We start from the raw sequence: 24,729 nt of genomic DNA on the forward strand, positions 1-24,729 counted from the left end.
CATTTTAAATCTAAGACCAAGAAGTCACTATCATTGGTCTGGTCAAGGTCGCTCCTTGGTATTATTTAGTTAAAACCAAAGAAATCATCTGGTTGAATTGGTAAATAATTGAGCTAGGTAAATCTGGTATTACTTTAGGAAACTTGATTGACTTGCTCCCTGGTGAGAATATGGAGCACAAATCCTGTCAGTGCTTTTGGGATTCTTTCTACTTTACTCCAAGTAACTCTTTTGAGCCAATGCTTTAATTGGGTGAGCAGATGGTGGTTATGAGGTGGGTGGGTGGGGGGGTAGTGGTAGCCTGACTTGAAAGCAGTAGGAAACGCAGTAATAAAAACAAACTGCTGCCAATACAAGCAACATTTGTGCCACACAAGTGTCAGGTAATGACCATCTCTAACAATCTCCCCTTGACGTTCATTAGCATTGCCATCGCTGAATCTGATGCTCTATCATCATCCTGGGGTTACTGTTGACCAGAAATTCAACTGCACCAGCCATATAAATACTGGTAAATAAACAGATTGTTTGGTGAGTAGCTCACCACCTAATTGCCCAAAGCCTGTCCACCATCTACAAATCAGGAGTGTGATGGAATACACTCCAATTACCTGAATGAGTGCAACTTCAACAACATTCGGCAAGCCTAACACTATCTAGGACAAAGCAACCTGCTTGGTCAGGTCCCCATTCACCACCAACACAGAGTGGCTGTAGTGTAAACTATACACAAAATGCACAGCAGCAACTTGCCAAGGCTCCTTCAACTGGGCCAAAATCCTAGAACTCCCTTCCTAACAGCACTGTAGGTGTACCTATACCAGGGGTAGGGAGAGAAATTATGGGCCCTGGTGTGTCTGTGCAACAGAACTTAAAAGAGGCCAGAAAACAAAAGACTGAATGATTCACAATTGTATCTGTTTTGTGATCAAGTCTGATTGCTGCTGCTCATTACAATAGATTTTCAATATCTTCTCTGCAACACAACTTCCTCGTGATATTTCAATACCTCATAAAACTCAAAAAAAAAAGCACTAGGATAGAGTGGGTAAGTAGACAAAAGGACAAGACGCTTGAGAATCATGTGCAGTGTAAAACCAGTTACTGATTCACTATGAGCCCATTATGCCCTCCTGGCCTGGTATTCTCACCCCACAAAGCCCACTCTCAAACTTTCATTAGCAACAAAATAAACAGAACTCCAGCCATGACTCCCCACCCTCTTTTTGCAAGATAATTATGGATGATAAAGGTCATCCAGTCCAGCTCATCTCATCCATGCTAGAATGACATACATGTTAGGTGCAGGAGTCAGCCATTTCACCCCTCAAGCCTGTTCTGTCATTTGACAACGTTGCCTACGTTATACCAGTGACTACAACTCAAAAATACTTAATTGGCTGTAAAGCAATTTGGGAGATTGTGCAAGATGCTGTAAAATGTAGGTTTTGTCTTTCTTTCATTACACCTGCATGTAGTAGGTAGAGTGACTGTAGCAATAGTGAAATTGGAGGTCCAATGCTGATTCTCCAAGGATAGTTAATCACATAGCAATCAACTGATGCTAGGAAAGTGGCTAAGAAATCACTACATTTACAAAAACAATTCAAATCTGTAGCTAATCTCCCACCAACACCCCCTCCAACCTCTCCCTAATGCCACCCCAAACCCTCCAAACCTTCTCCCTAACCCCCCTCCAACTTTCCCCCCAACACCCCCACCCCGCACAGCATCCAATTGGTTGTAAAAATGGTTAGTCAAATCCCATATTTCATCTTATTTGCATTTATACTAATCAAACTGCATCTTTATTTGTCTGGTTTACACATTGCACAATACATATATAATGCAATGAATCATCTTCATATTTACAAGTAATAAAAAATATATATAACATAAAATGGAAGGTTCAGGCAGCTTCGTGGTTTCCTGGTAGGCTTTCCAAAAAAAATCGGAATTACAAAACTGCCCAAAGGTTGGAAGCAGTAGCAACAGCAACTAATGAAATTGACCTGGCACTGATTGTCTGGCTTAAAAAAATATCGGCACTCTCAGCTTGACAGATCCGTTTTTTTACACCGGTCTTTTAGCTCTGGCTGCTCAACATGGACACTGAGAAACTGAAACACCGAGGCCAGGCCCGCGCACCCCCCCACCAGACCCCGGGCATCAGTGTTTGGCACCATCTGCATCCTCTCTCCCAGGCCCTGACCTACACCACATGGACTGCACTGGTTCAAGAGGACAGCTCACCACCAGCTTCTCAAGGGCACTTAGGGATAGGCAATAAATGCTGACCTTGCCAGTGACACCCACATTCATGAAAGGAAAAAAATAGCTAAATATAGAACTGTCTGATTCAATTTTACAGGGCCTTCAGGGCAGTCTTTTGAAAGGTCCAGCAGTTTTATTGTGCAGGAACCATGCAATTGGAACATAGTGGTACATGCACAATATAAAAAAAACATATTTAAACATGGTGGATATTGGGATCATTTGAAGCTCATTGCTCTAGCAACACCCTCTCAATCTCTCATGGCTGAACAAGTGTTCAGCAGTAGGAAGAGCCTCCTTCCCCCCAGCGGTATTTGAAGGCATCATCTGACCATCCACTTACAGGTTAGATGCTGATTGATTTTTTTTGGACTTGCTATGATTCCGCTAGTCCTGAATATTGCTGAAAAGAGAGACATGCTGCCGAATCTTTTCATCTTGCACTCATCAGGACAAGCTCAAGAATGTCAAATTTCTAACGATCACAACAATTAATACTACACGAGAAAAGGGTGTTAACTGGTTGGCAAGTTTACTCTGGCTGAGGCATTGCCATTTATTGTCTGCCTTCCATGTTCTTTTGCCTGTCCTAGTGCTCCTATACCTTGCTACCTTGGGGGCTGCAGCCTTTAATGATGTTAGCATGCATGAAGGACTAGCAGAAAGTAAAATACTACAGCTGCTGGAAATCTGAAATAAAACCAGAAAATATTGTAAATACTCAGCAGATCCGGCAGCATCTGTGAGAAAAAACAGCTATCTTTCATCAGATGAGATTCATGAAAGAGTTCAGCTTCAAGGGTGATTGGAGTGCAAAATCCTGGAACTCCCTTCCTCACAGCACTGTGGGTGTACCCACACCACATGGACTGCAGCGGTTCAAGAAGGCAGCTGACCACCACCTTCTCAAGGGCAACTAAGGATGGGCAATAAATGCTGGCCTAGCCAGTGAAGCCCACATCCCGTGAATGAATTTTTAAAAAATGCAGAGTGATGAAGGGACAAAGTGAAGTGGAATACTGGACAAGGTGACTACGGGGTTGTAATGGCAAAGGCAGCTATAGCTCAACTCAAGTTATGAATCATTTGTACTTGGAATTGAAGGAAAGGGTGGAAGGTCAGGCAGAAAGTTATGAGGAAGTGATCTGTCAGGAAGAGAAGCCTTAGATTATTTTGCCCTCCAACGTAGAAAATGATGTAAAGAATAAAAGTAACTGGAACATTTTTTTTCTCTGGAACAGAATGCCGCTGCGATGTCCATTGCATTACCAATTTTGACTTTCTAACATTTGGATTTCCTCCTCCAGGTTTTATGTAAAAGTTAAATAGGTCACTGATCTGAAAGGTTACCATCAGTAGAGAAAGTTAATTTCCAGCATTTTCTGTTTATATTTTGTATGTTTGTTTCCCCCCACCGCAAAGGGAAGGAGTTTACATTACACAACCTGTTTTCTTACTTCAGGTCCCTTACTGTCTTGTCATATCTTTCTTGAAACTACTAGATATGGTCAATCCAGAAGTTGTAGCATCTGACCTCTGCCAGGCCTGACTAATTCAACACTAATTCAACAGCTTGTGCTGTTTAAAATGAGTGAGACAGGTTACAGGCTCAATTTTAAGTAGATGGGAGTTGTGCTTTGTTTTTAATATAGAGGAAAAACTCTGATAGATTTGAAGTTTGTGGGCAGCCCCCTCCCTCTGCAGTGTCTCCATCTGAGCCAGCTTTGGGGATGGAGCTCCCCACTCTGTCTCTGTCACTGTCACTCCCCGGGCTGCTGATAAAGTTTGCTTCTTGAAGTTTGTGCGGCTGCGCAGTCGGAAGCGGTCCTCCACACACATGGTCAAGATGGCGGCGCTGGATTCCGAGCAGGTACAGGGGTGGGGGGAATGCGGGGCCCCTGGGGCTGGGAGAGACGGGTAGGGGTGGGTCCTCTCTGGGTTTTCAGAGCCGGGTGTCACGGGTCCAAATTGACCCGTTCTCCCTTTCGGCTCGGCTGGGAGGCGGTAACTCGGTGCCCGGGAGGAGGAGGCCCATGTGTCTGCTCCAGCCCTCTGAGAAATCCCAGGTTACAGCGCAGAAGAAGGGGCTGTTCGGCCCGTCGTGGCCGTGCTGGCCCACCAAAGGAGCAACGCGCATAGTGCCATTGCCCCATAACCCTGCACAATCTTCCTTTTCAGATAATAAACTAATTCCCCCTTGAATGTCTCAGTTGAACCTGCCTCCACCACACTCTCAGGCAATGCATTCCAGATCCTAAACACTTGCTGCTTAAAAAAAAACAAGTTTTCCCTCAGACCTGCGTCGCTTCTTTTGCACATTTCTTAAATCTGTGCCCTCTTGTTCTCAATCCTTACACCAAATGGGAACAGTTTCTCCCTAGCTACTCTCTCCAGACCCCTCTTGAACCTTCCTTCTCTTCTCAAAGGAAAACAGTCCCAACCTTGCCAATCTTTCTATGTAACTGAAGTTCCTCATCCTTGGAGCCACTCTCATGAATGTCTATATCACTTCACTGTATACATGGAGGGTATATGTGCACAAATTATTGAAGGTGACAGGGCAGGTTGAGAAAGCAGCTAATAAGGCAAACAGGCTTTATAAGTAGAGGCATAGAGTACAAAAGCAAGGAAGTTAGGATGAATGCTTATAAAACATTAGTTTGGCCTCAACTGGAGTATTGCATTCTATGATGAAAGCAAAATACTGCTGATGCTGGAAATCTGAAATAAAAACAGAAAATACTGGGAAAACTCAGCAGGCCTGGCAGCATCTATGGAGAAAGAAACAGAGTTAATGTCGAGTCTGTATGACTCTTCCTCTAGGAAGGATGTTAAGGCGTGAGAGAGGACGCAGAAAAGATTCACCAGAATGGTTCCAAGAATGAGCAACTTCAACTATGTAGATGGATTGGAGAATTTGGGGCTGTTTTTCTTCGAAAAGAGATTTGATGAAGATGTTCAAAATCATGAGGGGTCTGGACAGAGTTGATAGGGAGAAACTGTTCATGTTGGCAGAAGCATCGAGAGCTTTAGGATACCGATTTTTAAAGTGATTGCTGAAAGAAGCAATAGTGACATGTAAGATAAAACTTCTTATGCAGCAAATGGTTAAGATCTGGAATGCACTGCTTGAGAGTGTGATGGAGGCAGATTCAATTGAGACATTGGAAAAAAAAAGAATTAGATAATTACTTGAAGACAAAATTTGCAGGGCTCCAGGGAAAATACAAGGGAGTGGAACTAGGTGAGCTGCTGTTCTAGAGAGCTGGTACAGACACAATGGACCAAATGGCCACCTCCTGAGTTAACTATTCTATAATTATCCCTTTAGTAAAGCAATGTCTCTTTATAAACATTAACTTTTGTTCTTGATTTTGTTATAATTGTGCTATGCTGGTGAATAACATCAGTATTGTATAGGCACAGAACTGGAAAGAAAATGTATGGAACCGAGATCAAATGATTGTTGAATAGTTGGAATAGTTCCAAAGCGGAAATCTTTGTCAGAAACTTGAGACATTCGTAAAGGATGGAGGGGAAATATTGTGATTGTAATTATCTGAACTACAAGATAATATTGCAGTTTTGAACTTGTTCCTCTATATCCTATTTATACTTTTAATAGCTTATGTCACAAAGCTTGTCTGAGCCAGAAGGTATAGTGGATAAATGCCCTATATAGTATCCAACTCACCATGAGATGAGAAGGCTGTAGTTTGATTAATTGGTTGGGGTGCCACAGGTTTTTGGGATAAATAGGGAAGTAAAGGCCCTGGCTCCTGATTGCTATTGTGCAATTCCTTTTATAAGTATAAAGGGAATAAAAGTGGTACATGGTGAAAATCTGAAATAAAAGAGATGCTGAAAATGCACAGCTCAGCCAACACCTGTAAAAAGAGAAGGCAAGTTAATGCTTCAGGTGCGTAGCCTTCAAAAATAGTTCCATGAAGGACAAACACCTGAAATATTAACCTGATTTTTTTTTACAAATGGTGCATCTCAGTTGAGGACAGAATCTGACTCGATGAGGATGCTGTCTGTGGTCAAGCAGCCTGCAAAAGTCTCGCTGCCGTCCATACTTGCATAGAAGCTGCTCACCTGGACTGGTCGTCTGCATCTGTCCATGAAACATTCACACCTTCAGGTGCAGATAGAAGAAAATTGGAGGAATACTACTATATAAAAGTGATTTTGGTATTGTTGTTAAGAATTGAAGCAATATAGTAAATTATTAGGGAATAACGAGCTGTACTTCATTCAATCCATTGTCCATCCAATCCATAGCCCATCCAAATGCTCCCACGCTTTGTTTATGTGTGTTCTAAATTGAAATGCTAAGGAGCAGTTTTGAAACAGCTAAGGAAAACAGCACTATAATCAGTCCTCGTGTCTTTCTTATTACAAGACAATTAATGGAAAACTTAATTGTGTATTTTATCCCAAAGTGAGTATGTACGTTTGTGTTGACTTCCTCCTCATACCTCATTGCAACAGGTAGCTAAGGCTGTGAAGGCCCTACAGGCATATGTGAAGAAAAGTAAGAATGACACAAAGCTATTCCTGAATGAAGATGAGAATATTTTGCTGAATGTTACAGTGTGGAAGATTCCAAATCGGGAGCAAACCATAAAAATGTAAGTGAACCAATATGAAGCTGGATGCAAAAGATGTGCTGAGTTACTTGTGGGTTCCATGACCTGCAGCAAGATTTTGTAAAGACCGAAGAATTTTTGTTTGTGGCTAATTTTGAACTCTGATGCTGAAAAGACTTTATTTTTTATTTTCGCAGAACTCTACCTCATGGAATTCGAACAGAGACAATGGAAGTTTGTCTCTTCACTAAAGATGAACCAAACATGACTGCAGATCAGACAGAGAGATTCTATAAAAGGCTTCTCAGCAAGCATGGCATTGAGAACGTAACACAGGTAGGCTTCCAGTTTAGACAAACAATAGAATGCATTTAAAACTGTGCATTTAAGATCCGTATGTTTACTTTCAAAGTGTTCACTGTTGACATCTTGTGACATGATTCTCTGCAGTAGTAATGGCTGATTGAGATCGGTGGCACAGCACATTAGCATTCTCGGACATCGGAGAGGGAAAATGAAAACAATTGTCTACTTAATCACTTTTTGTCATACCCCTTCCCATGCAGATATGCATTTTTACAGTACAGAATACTAGGAGATATATCCAGGAGTGGGAAAAATTCTAATTCTGACTATGCAACACAACCGATAAGTCATGAATCAGTTTGATATGTAGTCTGATTTGGTTTTTTTAGCTCCTCAAGATGAGGAGTACAGTTTTTCTGGATTTACCTGTCAGCTCTGAGAACTCCCAGAGTTGGTTGTGTGTTATCGGATGCAATTTGAAGCACATTAAAAAGAAATTCGAGCAATACCACTTTTAAATTGTAGGGGTGGGTTACTTCCGCTGGTCAAGGGAAAATGCCAGCATGGTTGAGCCGAATGGTTTCTTTTATGTTTCTTTGTTGGAAATGGTAACCTGCTGCAGCAGATTCAAGACCTGAAGAAACACACAACTGTGCCCGTGGGAAGGTTTGTTTTCCGCACTCCTTACTTTCTCTGAAATTATAAAATGATGCTGAATTTGTTCAGTTGCCCCTTTTGTTTGTTTTTAACCTTGTTTGCAATTTTTATAACCCAATTAAAATCACAAATTTCCAGGTAACTTAATCTGCTTTTATTGCAGCGTTTCATTCTAATGGCCTTTGAAGGTGGCTTTTGTTCAAATATGACAGCAAACAAAAGGGAGCTTATTGAAATAAAGGGCCTTAAAGCAATGAACGCCCCTGGCTAAGGGGTTGATGAGTTTGTATATTAATAATTATAACCTCCCATTCCAGGGCCAGTGATCCAGAGAAAGTACAACAGTTTTGTTTTAACTAGAATATGATTGAGCAGTATACTTTAAATGACTTTTTCATTGGCAAAATGGTGCAATGTTAATATAAGTTTTATTTTGTTAGGTCATTCCATATAAGACACTGAAGACCGAATATAAACCATTTGAAGCAAAGCGACGTTTGTTGAACAGATTCGACCTGTTCCTAGCTGATGACCGAATCAGACGATTTTTACCCTCTCATTTAGGCAAACATTTTTACAAATCCAAAAAGTAAGTAATCTAAATTTATTATCATGAACTATTTTTTGGTGCTTAAACAAATGCTTCAAGGACAAATGTATTTTTGAGTCTTTTCCAATCCTCGGGTTGCTACATATAAATAAGTACATAAAATCATCTAAATTCTGACTCTTACATTAGCTGACCCGCTTTCGAATGGCCCCAACCGTTTCTAAGTAATGGGGTGGGTGAGTTGGGCACCAACTTCAGCACTGAATCACAAATAATTATTAAAGTAATATACTGACATCCCAGCAGGGCATACTTTTGAGTTTTTAATGAGACCAAGTACTGTTCATTGGATGTGCAGTTACCCCAATTAAGTAAGATTTTATTCCCAGGAAAGAAGGAATGAGCACAAAGGAAGATGGTTGTGGTTGTTGGAGGTCAATTATCTCAGCCCCAAGGCATCACTGTAGGAGCTCCTCAAGTTTGTGCCCTAGGCCCAATCATCTTCAGCTGCTCCATCAATGACCTTTCCTCAAGAGCTCAGAAGTAGGATTGTGCTCTGGCGATTGCACAGCATTTCAGTACTGTTCACAACTCCTCAGATACTGAAGCCGTCTGTGTCCATACGCAACAGCACCTGAACAACATTCAGGCTTAGGCTGCTAAGTGACAAGTAGCATTTGTGCCACTCACGTGCCAGACAATTACCATCTCCAACAAGCGATAATCTAACAATCTCCCCTTGACGTTTAATGGCATTAGCATCGCTGAATCCCTCACCATCAACATCCTGGCGGTTGCCATTGACCAGAAATTTAACTGGACCAGCTATATAAATACTGTGGCTACAAGAGCAGGTCAGAGGCTGGGAATCCTGCAGCGCGTGACTCACCTCCTGACTCTGCAAAGCCTGCCCACTGTTTACAAGGCACAAGTCAGGAGTGTGATGGAATACTCTCCACTTGCCTGGATGAATGAGGCTGCACCAATACTCAAGAAGCTGGACACCATTTAGGACAAAGCAGCCTGTTTGATTGGCACTCCATCCACCACCTTCAACATTCACTCTCTGCACCACAGATACACAGTGGCAGCAGTGTACCATGTACAAGATGCACTGCACCAGCTCAACAGCATCTTCCAAATCCACGTCCTCTATCACCTAGATAAAAACAAAAAGCTAAAAGCTACTGCGGATGCTGGAAATCCAAAACAAAATAAAAACAGAATTACCTGGAAAAACTCAGCAAGTCTGGCAGCATCTGCGGAGAAGAAATCAGTCAACGTTTCGAGCCCTCATGGCCCTTCGGCAGAACTGCAGCATAGTTTCAACAAGGGAGAAATATAAATTGGTTTAAGGTGGGTGGGGGGGGGAGGGGAAGAGACACATTGAGGGTGTGGTGTGAGCAGATAATCAAAAGATGTCAGAGACAAAAGGGTCAAAGAGGTGTTGAAGGTGGTGGTCTTTGTCTGAGAAAAGTGCTAATTAAGAATGGAAAACAGGATATTTAAAGTACAGCTCTAGTGGGGGTGGGGTGGAAAGACTAAAGGTTTTAGTTTTAGATTTAAAAATAATGGAAATAGGTGGGGAAAGAAGAATCTACATAAATTATTGGAAAAAAAAAGCGGGTGGGGGGGGGAAAAGAAACGGGGTGGGGATGGGGGGAGGGGGAGTTTAAGATCTAAAGTTGTTGAATTCAATATTCAGCCCAGAGGGCTGTAAAGTGCCTAGTCGGAAGATGAGGTGCTGTTCCTCCAGTTTGCGTTGGGCTTCACTGGAACAATGCAGCAAGCCAAGGACAGACATGTGGGCAAGAGAACAGGGTGGAGTGTTAAAATGGCAAGCGACAGGGAGGTTTGGGTCTTTCTTGCGGACAGACCGCAGGTGTTCCGCAAAACGGTTGCCCAGTTTGCGTTTGGTCTCTCCAATGTAGAGGAGACCGCATTGGGAGCAACGAATGCAGTAGACTAAGTTAGGGGAAATGCAAGTGAAATGCTGCTTCACTTGAAAGGAGTGTTTGGGCCCTTGGACGGTGAGGAGAGAGGAAGTGAAGGGGCAGGTGTTGCATCTTCTGCGTGGGCATGGGGAGGTGCCATAAGTGGTGGTTGAGGAGTAGGGGGTGATGGAGGAGTGGACCAGGGTGTCCCGGAGGGAACGATCCCTACGGAATGCCGTCAAGGGGGGTGAAGGGAAGATGTGTTTGGTGGTGGCATCATGCTGGAGTTGGCGGAAATGGCGGAGGATGATCCTTTGAATGCGGAGGCTGGTGAGGTGATAAGTGAGGACAAGGGGGACCCTATCATGTTTCTGGGAAGGAGGAGAAGGCGTGAGGGAGGATGCGCGTGATATGGGCCGGACACGGTTGAGGGCCCTGTCAACGACCGTGGGTGGAAAACCTCGGTTAAGGAAGAAGGAGGACATGTCAGAGGAGCTGTTTTTGAAGGTAGCGTCATCAGAACAGATGCGACGGAGGCGAAGGAACTGAGAGAATGGGATGGAGTCTTTACAGGAAGCGGGGTGTGAGGAGCTGTAGTCGAGGTAGCTGTGGGAGTCGGTAGGCTTGTAATGGATATTGGTGGACAGTCTATCATCAGAAATTGAGACAGAGAGGTCAAGGAAGGGAAGAGAAGTGTCAGAGATGGACCATGTGAAGATGATGGAGGGGTGGAGATTGGAAGCAAAATTAATAAATTTTTCCAGGTCCCGATTATTTTTTTTCAATAATTTATATAGATTCTTCTTTCCCCACCTATTTCCATTATTTTTAAATCTAAAACTAAAACCTTTAGTCTTTCCACCCCACCCCCACTAGAGCTGTACTTTAAATATCCTGTTTTCCATTCTTAATTAGCACTTTTCTCAGACAAAGACCACCACCTTCAACACCTCTTTGACCCTTTTGTCTCTGACATCTTTTGATTATCTGCTCACACCACACCCTCAATGTGTTCTCCACCCCCCCCCCCCCCCCCCCACCCACCCACCCACCCACCCACCTTAAACCAATTTATATTTCTCCCTTGTTGAAACTATGCTGCAGTTCTGCCGAAGGGCCATGAGGGCTCGAAACGTTGACTGATTTCTTCTCCGCCGATGCTGCCAGACTTGCTGAGTTTTTCCAGGCAATTCTGTTTTTATTTTGTCCTCTATCACCTAGAAGGCCAAGGACAGTGGACGCATGGGAACACCAACACCAGCAAGTTCCTCTCCAAGCCACTCACCATCCTGACTTGGAAGTATATTGCCGTTCCTTCACTGTTGCTGAGTGAAAATCCCGGAATTCCCTTCCTAACAGCACTGTAGGTGTACCTACTTCACATGGACTGCAGCAGTTCACCACCACCTTGTCAAGGATCAATAGTGAAGTGCAACAAATGCTGGCTTTGTCAGTGACGCTCACACATTCCCCCACCCCCCGCACCACCATGAACAAATACTGCCGTGTCTTTCACAGTCTTGGGCAGTTTCAGTGCTTTTTATAGCCAATGCATTTTGAAGTCCAGTTGCTGAAATAATATGGTGAAATGGAGCAACCAATCTGCACACCACAAAATAAAGGAATAGTTTTTAATGAGGTTGGTTGAGGGACCCTGGCCAAGTGACTGGGAGATCTCCCCTACTCCTTTTTGAGTAGCACCATGTGATCTTTTACATCAAGGGCAGGCAAGGCAATAACTTTTCATCTGAAATACAGCACCACTGGCAGTGCAGCAATCCCTCAGCATCATATTGAAGTGTCAATCTAGATTATTCATTCAGTCACATGTGATGGTTGTGTCCCCTTCTTTTAGACTCCGAGGTGATATTGCTACCACTGAGCCAAGTCTGGCTCAAGTTAAGTGCTCATTCTGTGTTGAAGTTGGAGCCAGACAAGGGGTTGAATTTTTTGTGCCCCTGGTGGGTGTGTTTCCTGAGGGGGCTCATGTAAAATGGGGGGTGGATGGGGTGGGGGCGCACATAAAATGGTTGGGGGAGGGGGTGGTGCATGTAAATCCCCCTCTCCTAAACCCCACCCCAATCCCCCTCTCCTGAATCCCCCTCTCCCTAACCCTCTTGGGCCAAGACTGGACGTAACTGCTCCGGGGAACCTCGGTCTTGGGCTCCACTCCTCACCTGCAGTCCCAGCAGTTGCTCCAGTGAGGGGCGGAAGTCCCACTTGGCCCTAATTAATAAACCCCACAGAGCTTTGCTGGGTTGGGTAGACATGGAGCATGCTGGCTCCACGCCAGTGCGGTTTCTGGGTTGGTGTTATGACACAGCAGTTGGTAAAGGTTGAGTTGTTTAAATCCCAGAGGGAAACTTGAACAACTGTCATAACCTATATTTTCGATTGGCATGTTTGAGATCTGAATTCAGAAATGAAACCACCGAGCCTCGAGAGGTTTTTTTAATTTAAACTAAATTAAACATTTATTAATTTAACAAGAAACTAAAACATACATATATCTACAGATTACTACCATAATAACTTTTAAACATATCCCCAAATTAATCTTCACCAAGGCAACAATAACCCATGGACTTTAAACAGACACCAGGCAAAGCACATTTGACCTTACAAATTCAAAATTAGGTCCCTTGCAATTTGGTTCCTTTGCAGACACAGTTGTAGGCTTACAGGCTGCTTAGATCTTACATGCCTCTGACCTGCACATATAAAACTCTTTTCTGTTTCTACCTAGCCTTCCCTTTGAATGTAAGTTCTCATGTTATCCCTGGGTTTTTGAACTCCACCTCTTCTTACAATAAAACACCTTTCATAGCACAATTGTATTAGTAATATAAACACATTGCTTGGTGTCTCCCAGCTAGGTGCAAGATTTTACTCCCTTTTGAATGGTTTATTCAACAAATGCAAATATACTCCTTACCTTCTAGCCTTTCGTTTATCTAAGTAACATCTCAAACTACTATACATCAAAGCAGCCAGACTAGCTGGCTTTAATCCAATTAAGCCATACACACACCCACAGACACAGACCCCACTACAAGTCCAATTTAAAAATAATTTCCATTAACATTATATACATTAATATCTTCATGACAGTTGGTTAAATGGAGATCCCACCATTTACCCATTTCAGGTTAAACATCGGCTTCCCGCTACCACCTTGCTGCCCACGGCAGTCATATTATGGCGCGGGCAGTGTATTAGCAGGATTTATGGGCTTGATAACAAGCTTAATTGAACCTTAATTGTCGATTTAAATATGGCGGGAAGGCTGCTGATTTCAGCACCTGCTGCCCCCCCCCCCCCCCCCCCCCCCCCCGCCCTGTATTATGGGGGTGAGCAGGAAGGTGGTGGGATGGGCGCCCACCTCATATAATATGCCCCCCCCTAAGGAAACAGACCCACCAGAAGCACGTAAAATTCAGCCAATTGTCTGGCTCCAACTTCAACACAGAACGAGCACTTAACTTGAGCCAGACTTGGCTCAGTGGTAGCAATATCACCTTGGAGTTTAAAAGTACCCTCACATGAGACTTAGAGTGTCCACACCTCTAGGCTCAGGATAACAATAGTTGTTGTCATCTTGCTTATATGGGCAGCCACACAGATAAATGTGCAGGTTAATTGTGGTGAAGTTCTTGGAAGCCTCCCATCCAAAATTCAGGAGATCTGTGCTCCCATTGCAGAAAATGTTTTTTCTTAAGTTAATATAAATCAGCAAATGCTCAAAAATACAGAAATCTTGTGGCCTCGTGAACTCAGTTTGAAAACCTGTAGGTAATCGTATAGCTTGGCAGTTCTTACAAACTCACAAATTTAACAGTTGTGAGCAGTGTAGTATTGTAATTCTTTAAAGCATTTTCTTGTGTATAATCTCATTTAATTACATTTCTGATTTCAGAGCGCCTCTGTCTGTAAAGCTGTCTTCAAAGAGTCTTGCAAAAGATCTGAACAAACGAATCCAGGGGACAATCCTTCCTGTCAACAAGAAGGGCAGCTGTTAGTGAGTATTGAGGATTTGGTTCATTGAGTTTGGGAGGATCTAACCCTCCGTCTTTTACCTAACACTGAAAATTTATTTTTCATTTGCAAATCAATTCTGAATGGGGCTGACAAGTAAAATAACAAAAGTGCCTATAGAAGCCTAAATGATTTCGAGTTGCAAATTGGTATGCAAAAAGCCCAGGTTCTCTCATAAGTAGATCTGATATGTCTAATTTTGCATAAGGCCTAGCTTTTTCTATTAATTTTACTTTGGGAGTCTATCTTTCTAAATTCCTGAGCACAGAAGATGCTGGGTATTCCCAATGGCTGCTTACACCTTGAGTACTAACGTTCCTAAAACTTCCTTGACCAGTATCTGTACTCACTGCACAGCATGTTTAATCATGAACATGTTTGAATGCCAGTGCCTTGTTTATCTGTACATGACAGTGAACAAAGTAACCAACTGATCTTGTAGTTGACACATGCTCTTCTCCTCTTGCCAGCAATTTAAAATTAGATCCTTGAAATGAAATGTCAGTGAACAGAGCAGCATGCTTACCAATTAAAAGTCCAGCTTTAGGACCAACTGTTAGGTGAGTAGCGATGCCGGACTAGGAAAAATATGCCTGATTTAACGTTTTTGAAAAGTAACAGAGTGGAGAAACTGACTGGAGATGCCTTTGAAGCATTCCTCTTATCAAAGTCACAGATGACATTCTGTGTGACTGATAAAAATAAACTATCCTCCTCACCCTTCTGGACCTGCCTGCAGCTTTTGACACTGTTGACCACACAATCTTCCTCCAGTGCCTCTCGACTGTCATCTAGCTGGGTGAGACTGCACTGGCCTGGTTCCATTCTTATAGCCAGAGTATCACTTGCAATGTTGACATTTCGAGTCCTCATGACCCTCCTGTTGAAGGATCATGACTCGAAACGTTAACTGTGCTCTTCTCCGCCGATGCTGCCAGACCTGCTGAGTTTTTCCAGGTATTTCTGTTTTTGTTTTGGATTTCCAGCATCCGCAGTTCTTTGCTTATATCACTTGCAGTGGTTTCTCTTCCTTCTCCCATGGCATTACCTCTAGTGTCCTCCAAGGATTTACCCTTGGCCCCCCTCTCATTTCTCAGCTACATGCTGCCCCCTCGGCGACATCATCCAAAATCACTAGCTCTACCTCACCATCACCTTTCTCAACTCCTCCACTAAATTATCAAGCTGCTTATCTAACATCCAATACTGGGTGAACAGAAATTTTCCCCAACTAAAGACTGGAAGATCAAAGACGTTGTTTTCGCTCCACTCTTCAAATTCCATTCCCTCGCCATTGGCTCTGTCCCTCTACCTGGCAACTGTCTGAGGCTGAGCCAGCGTCCTTTTTGTACCCTTGGTGTCATACTTGACCCTGAGATGAGCATCTGACCACATATCTGCACAAAGACTGCCTGTTTTAACCTCCATAACGTCGCTTAAATCCATCACCCCTTGGGTCATTTGCTGAAATCTTCATCCCTGTCTTTGTTACCTTTAGACTTGACTACTCCATCACACCACTGGCTGGCCTCCCACAATCTACCTCCTGTAAATTTGATGTCATCCAAAACTCTGCTGCCTGTGTCCTTACTCATACTTACCCACCACTGCTGTGCTCGCTGACCTAGATTGGCTCCCTTGTAGCATTCAGTTGGTTCTTGAATGGGTCCGTGGATTTCACTACCCTGTGATTGAGTCTATTCCGCGTACAGATAGTGTTTTGTTTGAAAATGTCCTAATGTAGGTTCCAAATTTGCCTTTTAAATCTATTGCCCCTTGACCTACTCTGTCAAACTAATTTTAATTACCATTCTGAATTTACCTTTTTCTATATTATTTGCAATCTATTCCTTTGAAAGATCACATCTTAGATGCTTCATTTTAAAACCAAAAAGCCCAAGAACTAGAAATTTTACAGGTGTAAAACAAGCACCTAACTAAGTGTCCAATAATGTTCGAGTGGTGCATGTACAAGTAATCCACACCTGCGGTGCGCAGTCCACCATATTGGTTAAAGCTGAAGTATAGTTGCCTGGGGCTCATGGAAGCAGACAGTAGGTTCTATGCATAAGCAAATAGGAGGCCTAAGCCCTTATTAAGTCTCCATCCAGACCCTGTGAACACAGCCAACAGTGAACGGATAACTAGGTCTGCATGGCTTAGCTAGTGATCCTAAAAAGAACTTATCTTGAATGTGGTGAGGTGCCAGAGTGCTGCTCCCAGCACCACAGCCGTTCTGAAGGCCATTGCCAGCTCCCAGTCGGCTCACTCAATTGCTTCCCTTCCTCTTGATTGTCTTACCCACCCCCAACAGGATCTGCCCGAGGGTTGCTGCCCGAAATCCACGTCCACTTTGTGTCCCCAGGCAGCTCGCCAGCCTAATTTAAGTGATACCCAGGGTGCAATATCGAGTGTGCCAGCGCACAGATTGTTCTCTATGTTAGCAGCCTGGTCTTATTCAATTTCGACCCCCAAGTTTCTCCAGTCTTTTTTCATAACTGAACATCTAATACTGGGGATTAGTCTTGTGTTTCTGCTCTGTATTGTCCCCAGAATATCTCTGCTGTGTCTCAATGACCAGAACTGAGCACCGTATTCAAGGTTTGCCTGGAGATATGGTCACTGTTTGGTGCTCTGGGCCCTAGAGCAACCGATTCAACAGCCGATTCTTTTTTCACCGCCCAGTTTTTATTTTCCATTGACTCAGAAAATATTGCCAAGGTTTTTAATTTTAAACCAAGTATGAATTACATTGAGACTGAGAAATGAGTCTCCGAAGAGTTTGAACTATCATTCTATGACGTTTAGTGGAAAGAAGATCGGAGGTGGTGTAAAAGTGGCTGCTGATTCACTGAGAAGGTTTCATGTGACTTGTGTAGACAAATTGCAGCCCCCGTTTTAGTTTTGGATAGATACCTGACTGAGGAAGTATTGGCTTAAGATACATTTCCAGCCCTTTGCTTTTTGTGTTGGAAATCTGAAACAAAACATAAAATGTTTAAAATACTCAGCAGGAAATAACAGCATCTGTGGAGAAAGAAAGAGTTAACCTTTCAGCTAGGGAACTCTTGTCAGAAATAGAAAATGTCAAAGATGAATGGCATTCAAATAAGAAAAGAAAAAGAGAGGAAAATCACCCCAACACACATCCTGGAAAGGAAGCAGAATGAGTAGCAAAGTGAAGAACAGGAGATAGTTAAACTGCAGTAGTGAGGCAAGCAGGAGACTACAAGAGGCATAATAAGAGAAATCAAAGAAATGCAAGACATATGCATATTGTTATGACCACAGCAGGAGTTATTTGCTGCTCAAACCAAATCTCTGAGGGAAACTTGGCTTACGGGCCATACCCTTTTTTTCGGTATTCTGAAAACAAGAAGATAACGTACTGATCTCAGCAGCAAGGAATCCAGTTCTGGGGTTTTAAAAATTAAAAGTAAAAGCTTTATTAACAAGAATATTTTGATATTCAAGAAAAGTTAAGCACACAAGATTACAGTTACACAATTAACGTTAATCTTACAACGCGTTCCCCCAAAACGACACTCTACTTGGCCAGACCCACAAGTAGCCTTCCAGGCAACACCCCATTATAAATGTTTAACCATAAAGATGCAGTAATATTACCCAAGGCAAACTGCTGTAGCTTTAATAAAGGCAAACCACATGATTGGCACCACATCCACAAGCGTTCATTCCGTCCACCACCGACGCACAGTAGCAGCAGTGTGTACCATCTACAAGATGCACTGCAGGAATTCACCAAGGCGCCTTCAACAGCACCTTCCAAACCCACGACCACTGCCATCTAGAAGCACAAGGGCAGCAGACAGATAGGAACACCGCTACCTAGAAGTTCCCCTGCAAGTCACTCACCATCCTGACCTGGGAATATATTACTGTTCCTCCACTGTCACTGGGTCAAAACCCTGGAACTCCCTTCCTAACAGCTCTGTGGGTATACCCACACCACATGGACTGCAGCAGTTCAAGAAGGCACCTTTTTCTGAAGGGCAACTAGGAATAGGCAATAGATGCTGGCCCACCCAGTGAAGCCCACATCCCGTGAATGAATTTTTTTAAAAAAACCACATGACCTATAATACTCTTCCATTCTTCTTTAGGAAATTCAAACTTCAGAATAAAACTGCTTTTTGCAGCCCATGACTTTTCTGGCTTGACTGGATGGCTGATTCAAACCTGCATCTTCTCTCAGCCCAAAGACATAGCTCCCAACTCAGCCCCAGCTCAACAGCTATCTCTCACAGCTATAGTAACTCTAAAATATCGTTTTTCCCCTTTCATCTCGGGTTCTATTATTCTCACACCTCTTTGAAACTCAAATCCTTCAAATTATAAAATCTTCCATATCTCAATTTTGTCTTTGCTTTTGGGTCAATAAAATATAACGTCCCACTTCTGTTTACCTATGGAACTCCTACAAGATGCAAACATGTTTCTTGTTCCCTTTGATATTCAAGAAACCTCTCAACTTATCTAAAGATGCAAATGTTAGATGTAACCTATTCACTTGCACCTCAAACCTAAACCTTCCCAGACAACCTGCCTCCTATTACTCTCTGCCCAGCTTAAGTAAATCTCACACCACACACATAAACACATACACACACATAGCCAGCCCTCTTCACAAAATAACACAACATTCCTGAGAAATATTTTTTAAAAATTTCCATTTCTCATAATATCAGTGTATGGAAAAAGGAGGAGGATAAGCAGGTAAAAAGGGAAGTATGCAAAAATGGATGAAGCGAAGCAGGCTTCAGCAGCTCGAGAGCCTGATAGAAGAGACAAAGTTGGATAACATCAAGGGTGCAGCCAGCACAGCATCTTAAAGGAAGATCTCTGCCCCAAGCACCGATACACTCATTCTCCCAAAGTCAAGATGCCCTGGCTATGAACATACCAGTATTTTGGGATTAAAAAATACACCGGTAATTCAGCTTCATAAATTGATGCAGGAGTACCCAGGCGGCAACACACCCGAGCATTTACATCGGTTTACATATGCAATCAAAAGGCTGTTACGGAGGAGAACTCACTGAGGTCTAAATGAGCAGAATAGCTTGCACTATAGTAAAAAGGTTACATGTAAATAAAATGCCTTACTGGGTATAAAGCTATTATTTGTAGTAATCTCAAGTGGTAATTTGAAATGTATAGGGGACATTTGCAATGATAAATTTTCGCAATGTGTATAATGCCACAGCACTTCTGTGCTAGACACTAGTATGTGCAAAAGACTAAACTATGGCAAAGTGCTAATATTGTGATATCAACATCTGTAAGTTTATCCAGTTGCAAAGTTAAAACATGATTGATCCTCTTGAAGCTTCACAGCAATTAGACAATCTGTTGAAGGATGAAATGATCCTCTGGGTTGGTGTGGTGGGAGTGCTGTGGTAGGGAGGGATAATGTTGGGGGATGGGGTGTGGAAGAACAGTAGGAACTGAGCCACGAAAGGATTATTTGCTTGTCCCAGAATTCTCTGAAAAGGCCTTCAGGGGATTCAAGGAACCTCTGAATGGCTGCAGCTATCTTCCCATCCACAAGTCATCCTCAATTTTAAAATTCTCATCCCTCTTTTCAAACCCCTTCATGACCCTGCCCCTTTCTATTGCTGTAATTTCCTCCAGCCCCACAACTCTCCAAGATATTTGTGCTTATCCAATTCAGGACCCTTGAGCATTCCCAAATTTAATCACTCCACCATCAGCCCTAATCTCTGGAATTCACGCTAAATCTCTTTATTCCTCTAAGTCACTCCTGAAAGCCTACCTCTTTTTGATCAAGCTTTTTTTCATCAGCCCCAATATTCCCTAACATAGCCTGGTGGCCAATCTTCCTTGATAATATTCCTGTAAAGCACCTTGGGATGTTCTGTTAAGTTAAAGGCACTATATAAATGCAAATCGTTGTAGGGACTTAGGCAATCTTCATAACAGCAGAGATGGTACTACATATTTAGAATGATGAATGAACAATGCTTTACATCCATTTCTATAAAATTAGAATGCCAAAGTAGTTTATCTAAAACACAATGGTCCAATTCCACTGTGTTCCGAGTGGACCATGGTAAATATGCATTCTATCTCATGAGTTTGGATAACCTGCTGAATAATGTTCACATTGTTTACGATCAAAGTGAATTTTCCACACTTTCCCATTTAGTATTGTGTCTGTAATATGACTGCTATTTAATCCATGGAATTGTAATACAGCTACAAGTACATGGAGTCAGTGGCCCAGTCATTGTGGTCAGCGATGGCGCTTGCCACTGACCTGGCAGAAGCTGCTCATAATGATCAAGTGATCTCTGTGGCATAGATTTCCCTTTTCCTGATGTCAGTTTGAATCTGGCACCCTGGGGATCTTCAGGTCTCCAATAAAAGTGATCTCATCAAGCAGGGTAAGCAGCCAATCATGTTGAAGTACTCTTGACAGACTGACAACCAAGAATTCAAAAAGCACTTTATCCTTCATTTTTATCATATTAGAGAGGACAAAATAAAGATTGGGACATAGACATGGGATTAAGATGAAAACTGAAATATCAAACTTTAAAAAAATTCTCCATTGATATTTTTAAAATAATTAATTTTCAGGACCATTGAGGTTATTCAGCAGTAATTATGAACTTAATACACCATTAAAACCCAGTTACACCTCATTCAGCAAGGTGTAACTTTTTCACGGGATTTTACAACAAGGTTAATACCTTTAAAAGGAAAAGTTCTCAGTTCACGGATTTCTAATTGATTGCCGACTTGGGGAACTTCAACAGCATATCCTGTGTAGAAATGTTAGAATCACCAAGAGCAACTTCTGGATTTCCGTGTTTGACTGTGCCTGTGCAGATTCCAGAAGTTGCAATTGATTTCAGAGTAGTAAAGACGGTGAATGCTGAGGGTTTTGACATCGTCACGATTAGAAAATCTGGGCCAAAATCATATTTGTATTTCCTCTGAAGTGATTGACTGACTGTTAGCTTGACAGTTTTTAAAATTCATTCATGGGATGTGGGCTTTGCTGGCTGGGCCAGCATTTATTGCCCATCCCTAGTTGCCCTTGAGAAGGTGGTGGAGAGCTGCCTGGTGGAAATTATTTTAAATTCGGTGAACCATTTCAGTCTACTGAATACTAATGATGATACTATGATATGATACATGATACTAATCACCTCTGGGGCTATCACGATGTTCAACTATCTCAATTACTTATTTCTTTTTAAAATCTCTCCACTAGTTACCTCTCAGTCTGTCTATTTCTCAACATGTGTTTTATCTGTGGAGCCACAGAAGTACTGTATCTTGCATGCTATTAGTCAGTGCTATCTATACAACTGTTATCCTGATGCCTCCAGCCTGTCTGTCTATCTCTCTCTACAGCCTGGCCTTATGCTTCACTATTCCATGCTGACATGATGGCCCTGAACTTCACTCTCTCCTGAGACAGCTTCTCTGGACTTTGTTACTCACTTCTGGTCAACATGAGCCCCTGGTTTCCTGGAAATTTAAACAGATAGTGGATGTTGAGTGAATTATCTAATGGTAATTTCAGAAATGCTAATTGCTGATTATTGGTTCTCTGTAAATTCACAAAACTGAAAATCTAAATTGTCTGACTAGGAAGTAGATTACATTAAGTAATGATAGAGGATATGGAGTTTGTGGATATTCTAGATGTCATTATTCATTATCCTTTGTTTGAATGATACGTGTGTGGTGTAATTTCCTGGCATATTTTCTTTTTCAGTGCTTCCCGTGTAGCTCATACAGGAATGAAGTTGCAGGACACAGTGGAAAATGTTATTGCTGCCGTTCGTGTTATTACAGAGAACTTGCCCAAGGTATGTAAAAAAAAAAACTGTACCATTGGTGGGATTATAGACAATCATATGTATGGATGTACCTTACCTCTTCTTTGCACTGTATGAACTACCCACCCAGGATGATTTTGACTTATTACTTCAATTCTCATCTTCAGCTCTGCTTTATCCCTCCTCCAACTCCCATCTTTTGCAGTAATGTGCATTATTTTTTGTTCTCTTTGCGGAGGGTATGTAGATTTTTGCAAGTGACAGAAAGTTGTAGTGTGTTTAAAAGAAAAGATTCCAGTTCAATGGTGTGAACAATAAATTGCTGAATTAAATGTGTTACATTCCCCATAGCGACCAATAACCTGAAAAGAAAGGAATCCCCAAACAATTCCTGCAAAATGAATCGAGGGACAGGATTTCACTTTTTAAAAACCTACCGTTACAATCAAGCCCAAAATCAACATAAAATTAATCATGAACAGGCAAATGGTATTTCACTAGAAAAGATAGATTTCATTTTAAATAGTTGATGCAAGAAAGATACACCTCACAAAATTACAAGCATTCCCATCACTCCCTGAACACATGTGGCTCCACATGCAATCCCACAGCCTTTCAAACTTTGCCTCCGGTGCACAGGAACTCTCACTTTCCCACTCATTGGATCTGGCCCTTGAATCACTTTCACTAGCAGCCACCTTCTAGTTAAAGTCTCCAGATATGGTTAATGCCCAAACTGCACACACCTGAAAAACCTACTTAGCTAGGTTCATGACAGTCTTAATGGCATAGATTCCCCAGAGCCTCCTTTATCTGAGCCCTTTAATAAACCCCATTAAACTGCCCGGTCAGCTACAACTCTTGGCATCTACCCAGCAATGTGGAAAATTGGCCAGCCACGTCCTGTATACAAAAAGCAGGACAAATCCAACTTGGTCAATTACCACCTCATCAGTCTACTCTCAAACATCAGTAAAGTGATAGAAGGGTTCATCAACAGTGCTATCAAGCAATACTTGCTCAGCAATGACCCGTTCACTGATGCTCAATTTGGATTCTGCCAGGGTCACTCAGCTCCTGACCCCATTACAGCCTTGGTTCAAGCATGGACAAAAGAACTGAACTCCAGAGGTGAGGTGAGAGTGACTGCCCTTGACACCAAGGCAGCATTTGGCCGAGTGTGGCATCAAGGAGACCTAGCAAAACTGGAGTCGATGGGAATTGGGGGAAAACTCTCCACTGGTTGGGAGTCTGACCTAGCACAAAGGAAGATGGTTGTGGTTGTTGCAGGTTAATCATCTCAGCTCCAGGACATCACTGCAGGAGTTCCTTGGGGTAGTGTCCTAGGCCCAGCAATCTTCAGCTGCTTCACCAATGACCTTCCTTCCATCATAAGGTCAGAAGTGGGGAGGTTCGCTGATGATTGCACAATGTTCAGCAGCAGTCGCGACTCCTTAGGTACTGAAGCAGTCCTTGTCCAAATGCAGCAAGATCTGGATGATATCCAGGCTTGGGCTGACAAGTGGCAAATAACATTCGCATCATACAAGTGCCAGGCAATGACCATCTCCAACAAGAGAGAATCGCACCATTGCCCCTTGGCATTCAATGACATCACCGTCGCTGAATCCCCCACTGTCAACATCCTGGGCTTATCACTGACCAGAAACTGAACTGGACCAGCTGCATAAATACTGTGACTACAAGAGCAGGCCAGAGGCTCAGTATCCTGCTGTGAGTAACTCGCCTCCTGATTCCCCAAAGCCTGTCCGTCATCTACAAGGCACAAGTCAGGAGTGTGATGGAATGCTCTCCACTTGCCTGGATGAGTGCAGCTCCCACAACACTCAAGAAGCTTGACAGTGTCCAGGACAAAGCAGCCTGCTTGATTGGCACCCTATCCACAAACATTCACTCCCTCCACCAGCGATGCACAGTGGCAGCAGTGTGTACCATCTACAAGATGCATTGCAGGATCTCACCAAGGGTCCTTCGACAGCATCTTCCAAACCCATGACCGCTACCATCTAGAAGGACAAGGGCAGCAGATAGATGGGAACACCACCACCTGGAAGTTCCCCTCCAAGCCACTCACCATCTTGACTTGGAAATATATCACCGTCCCTTCACTGTCACTGGGTCAAAATCCTCGAACTTCCTCTCTAACAGCATTGTGGGTGCACCTTCACCACATGGACTGCAGCCGTTCAAGATGGCAGCTCGCCACCACCTTCTCAAGGGCAATTAGGGATGTGTAATAAATGCTGGCCCAGCCAGTGACACCCACATCCCATGAATGAATTCAAACAAAAGCAGTAAAATTGTCCAATTTGCAATCTCTATTCTAACATTGCCTTCAGCTTTCTGTCCTTTTAACAATATTAAATGTTCACAGCTCCTTGTACAAGTGCCTTTGCTGAAGAACTGAATCCACACCAAGAGTTCTGCCTGTGTGTGTTGCACACAATTGTTAGCCCAATTATCAGCTATTTGTCCTTTCTGGTTAGCAAACTCCCATCTCCATATCAATGTTAACAGCCGTG

At 42.8% G+C, this 24,729-nt stretch overlaps 1 protein-coding gene across 5 annotated transcripts in view; it reads left to right on the forward strand.

The window, feature by feature from the left end:
- Window positions 1-4,075: 4,075 nt before the first annotated feature.
- Window positions 4,076-24,729, forward strand: part of rsl1d1 (ribosomal L1 domain containing 1) — a 30,944-nt gene continuing 10,290 nt past the window's right edge. For 4 of the 5 annotated variants that reach the window (XM_078559117.1, XM_078559119.1, XM_078559120.1 and 1 more), the window contains exons 1-6: window positions 4,076-4,144; window positions 6,769-6,908; window positions 7,064-7,202; window positions 8,270-8,418; window positions 14,230-14,331; window positions 22,123-22,216. In XM_078559117.1, the coding sequence (XP_078415243.1) occupies window positions 4,112-4,144; window positions 6,769-6,908; window positions 7,064-7,202; window positions 8,270-8,418; window positions 14,230-14,331; window positions 22,123-22,216 (657 nt within the window). In that variant the 5' untranslated portion in view covers window positions 4,076-4,111. Of the gene's footprint in view, window positions 4,192-6,768; window positions 6,909-7,063; window positions 7,203-8,269; window positions 8,419-14,229; window positions 14,332-22,122; window positions 22,217-24,729 lie in introns of all 5 variants that reach the window. The other variant, XM_078559121.1, reaches the window with a different exon arrangement.

The sequence above is a fragment of the Cetorhinus maximus genome, chromosome 15 (assembly GCF_964194155.1).
Source record: "Cetorhinus maximus chromosome 15, sCetMax3.hap1.1, whole genome shotgun sequence".
NCBI lineage: Eukaryota > Metazoa > Chordata > Chondrichthyes > Lamniformes > Cetorhinidae > Cetorhinus > Cetorhinus maximus.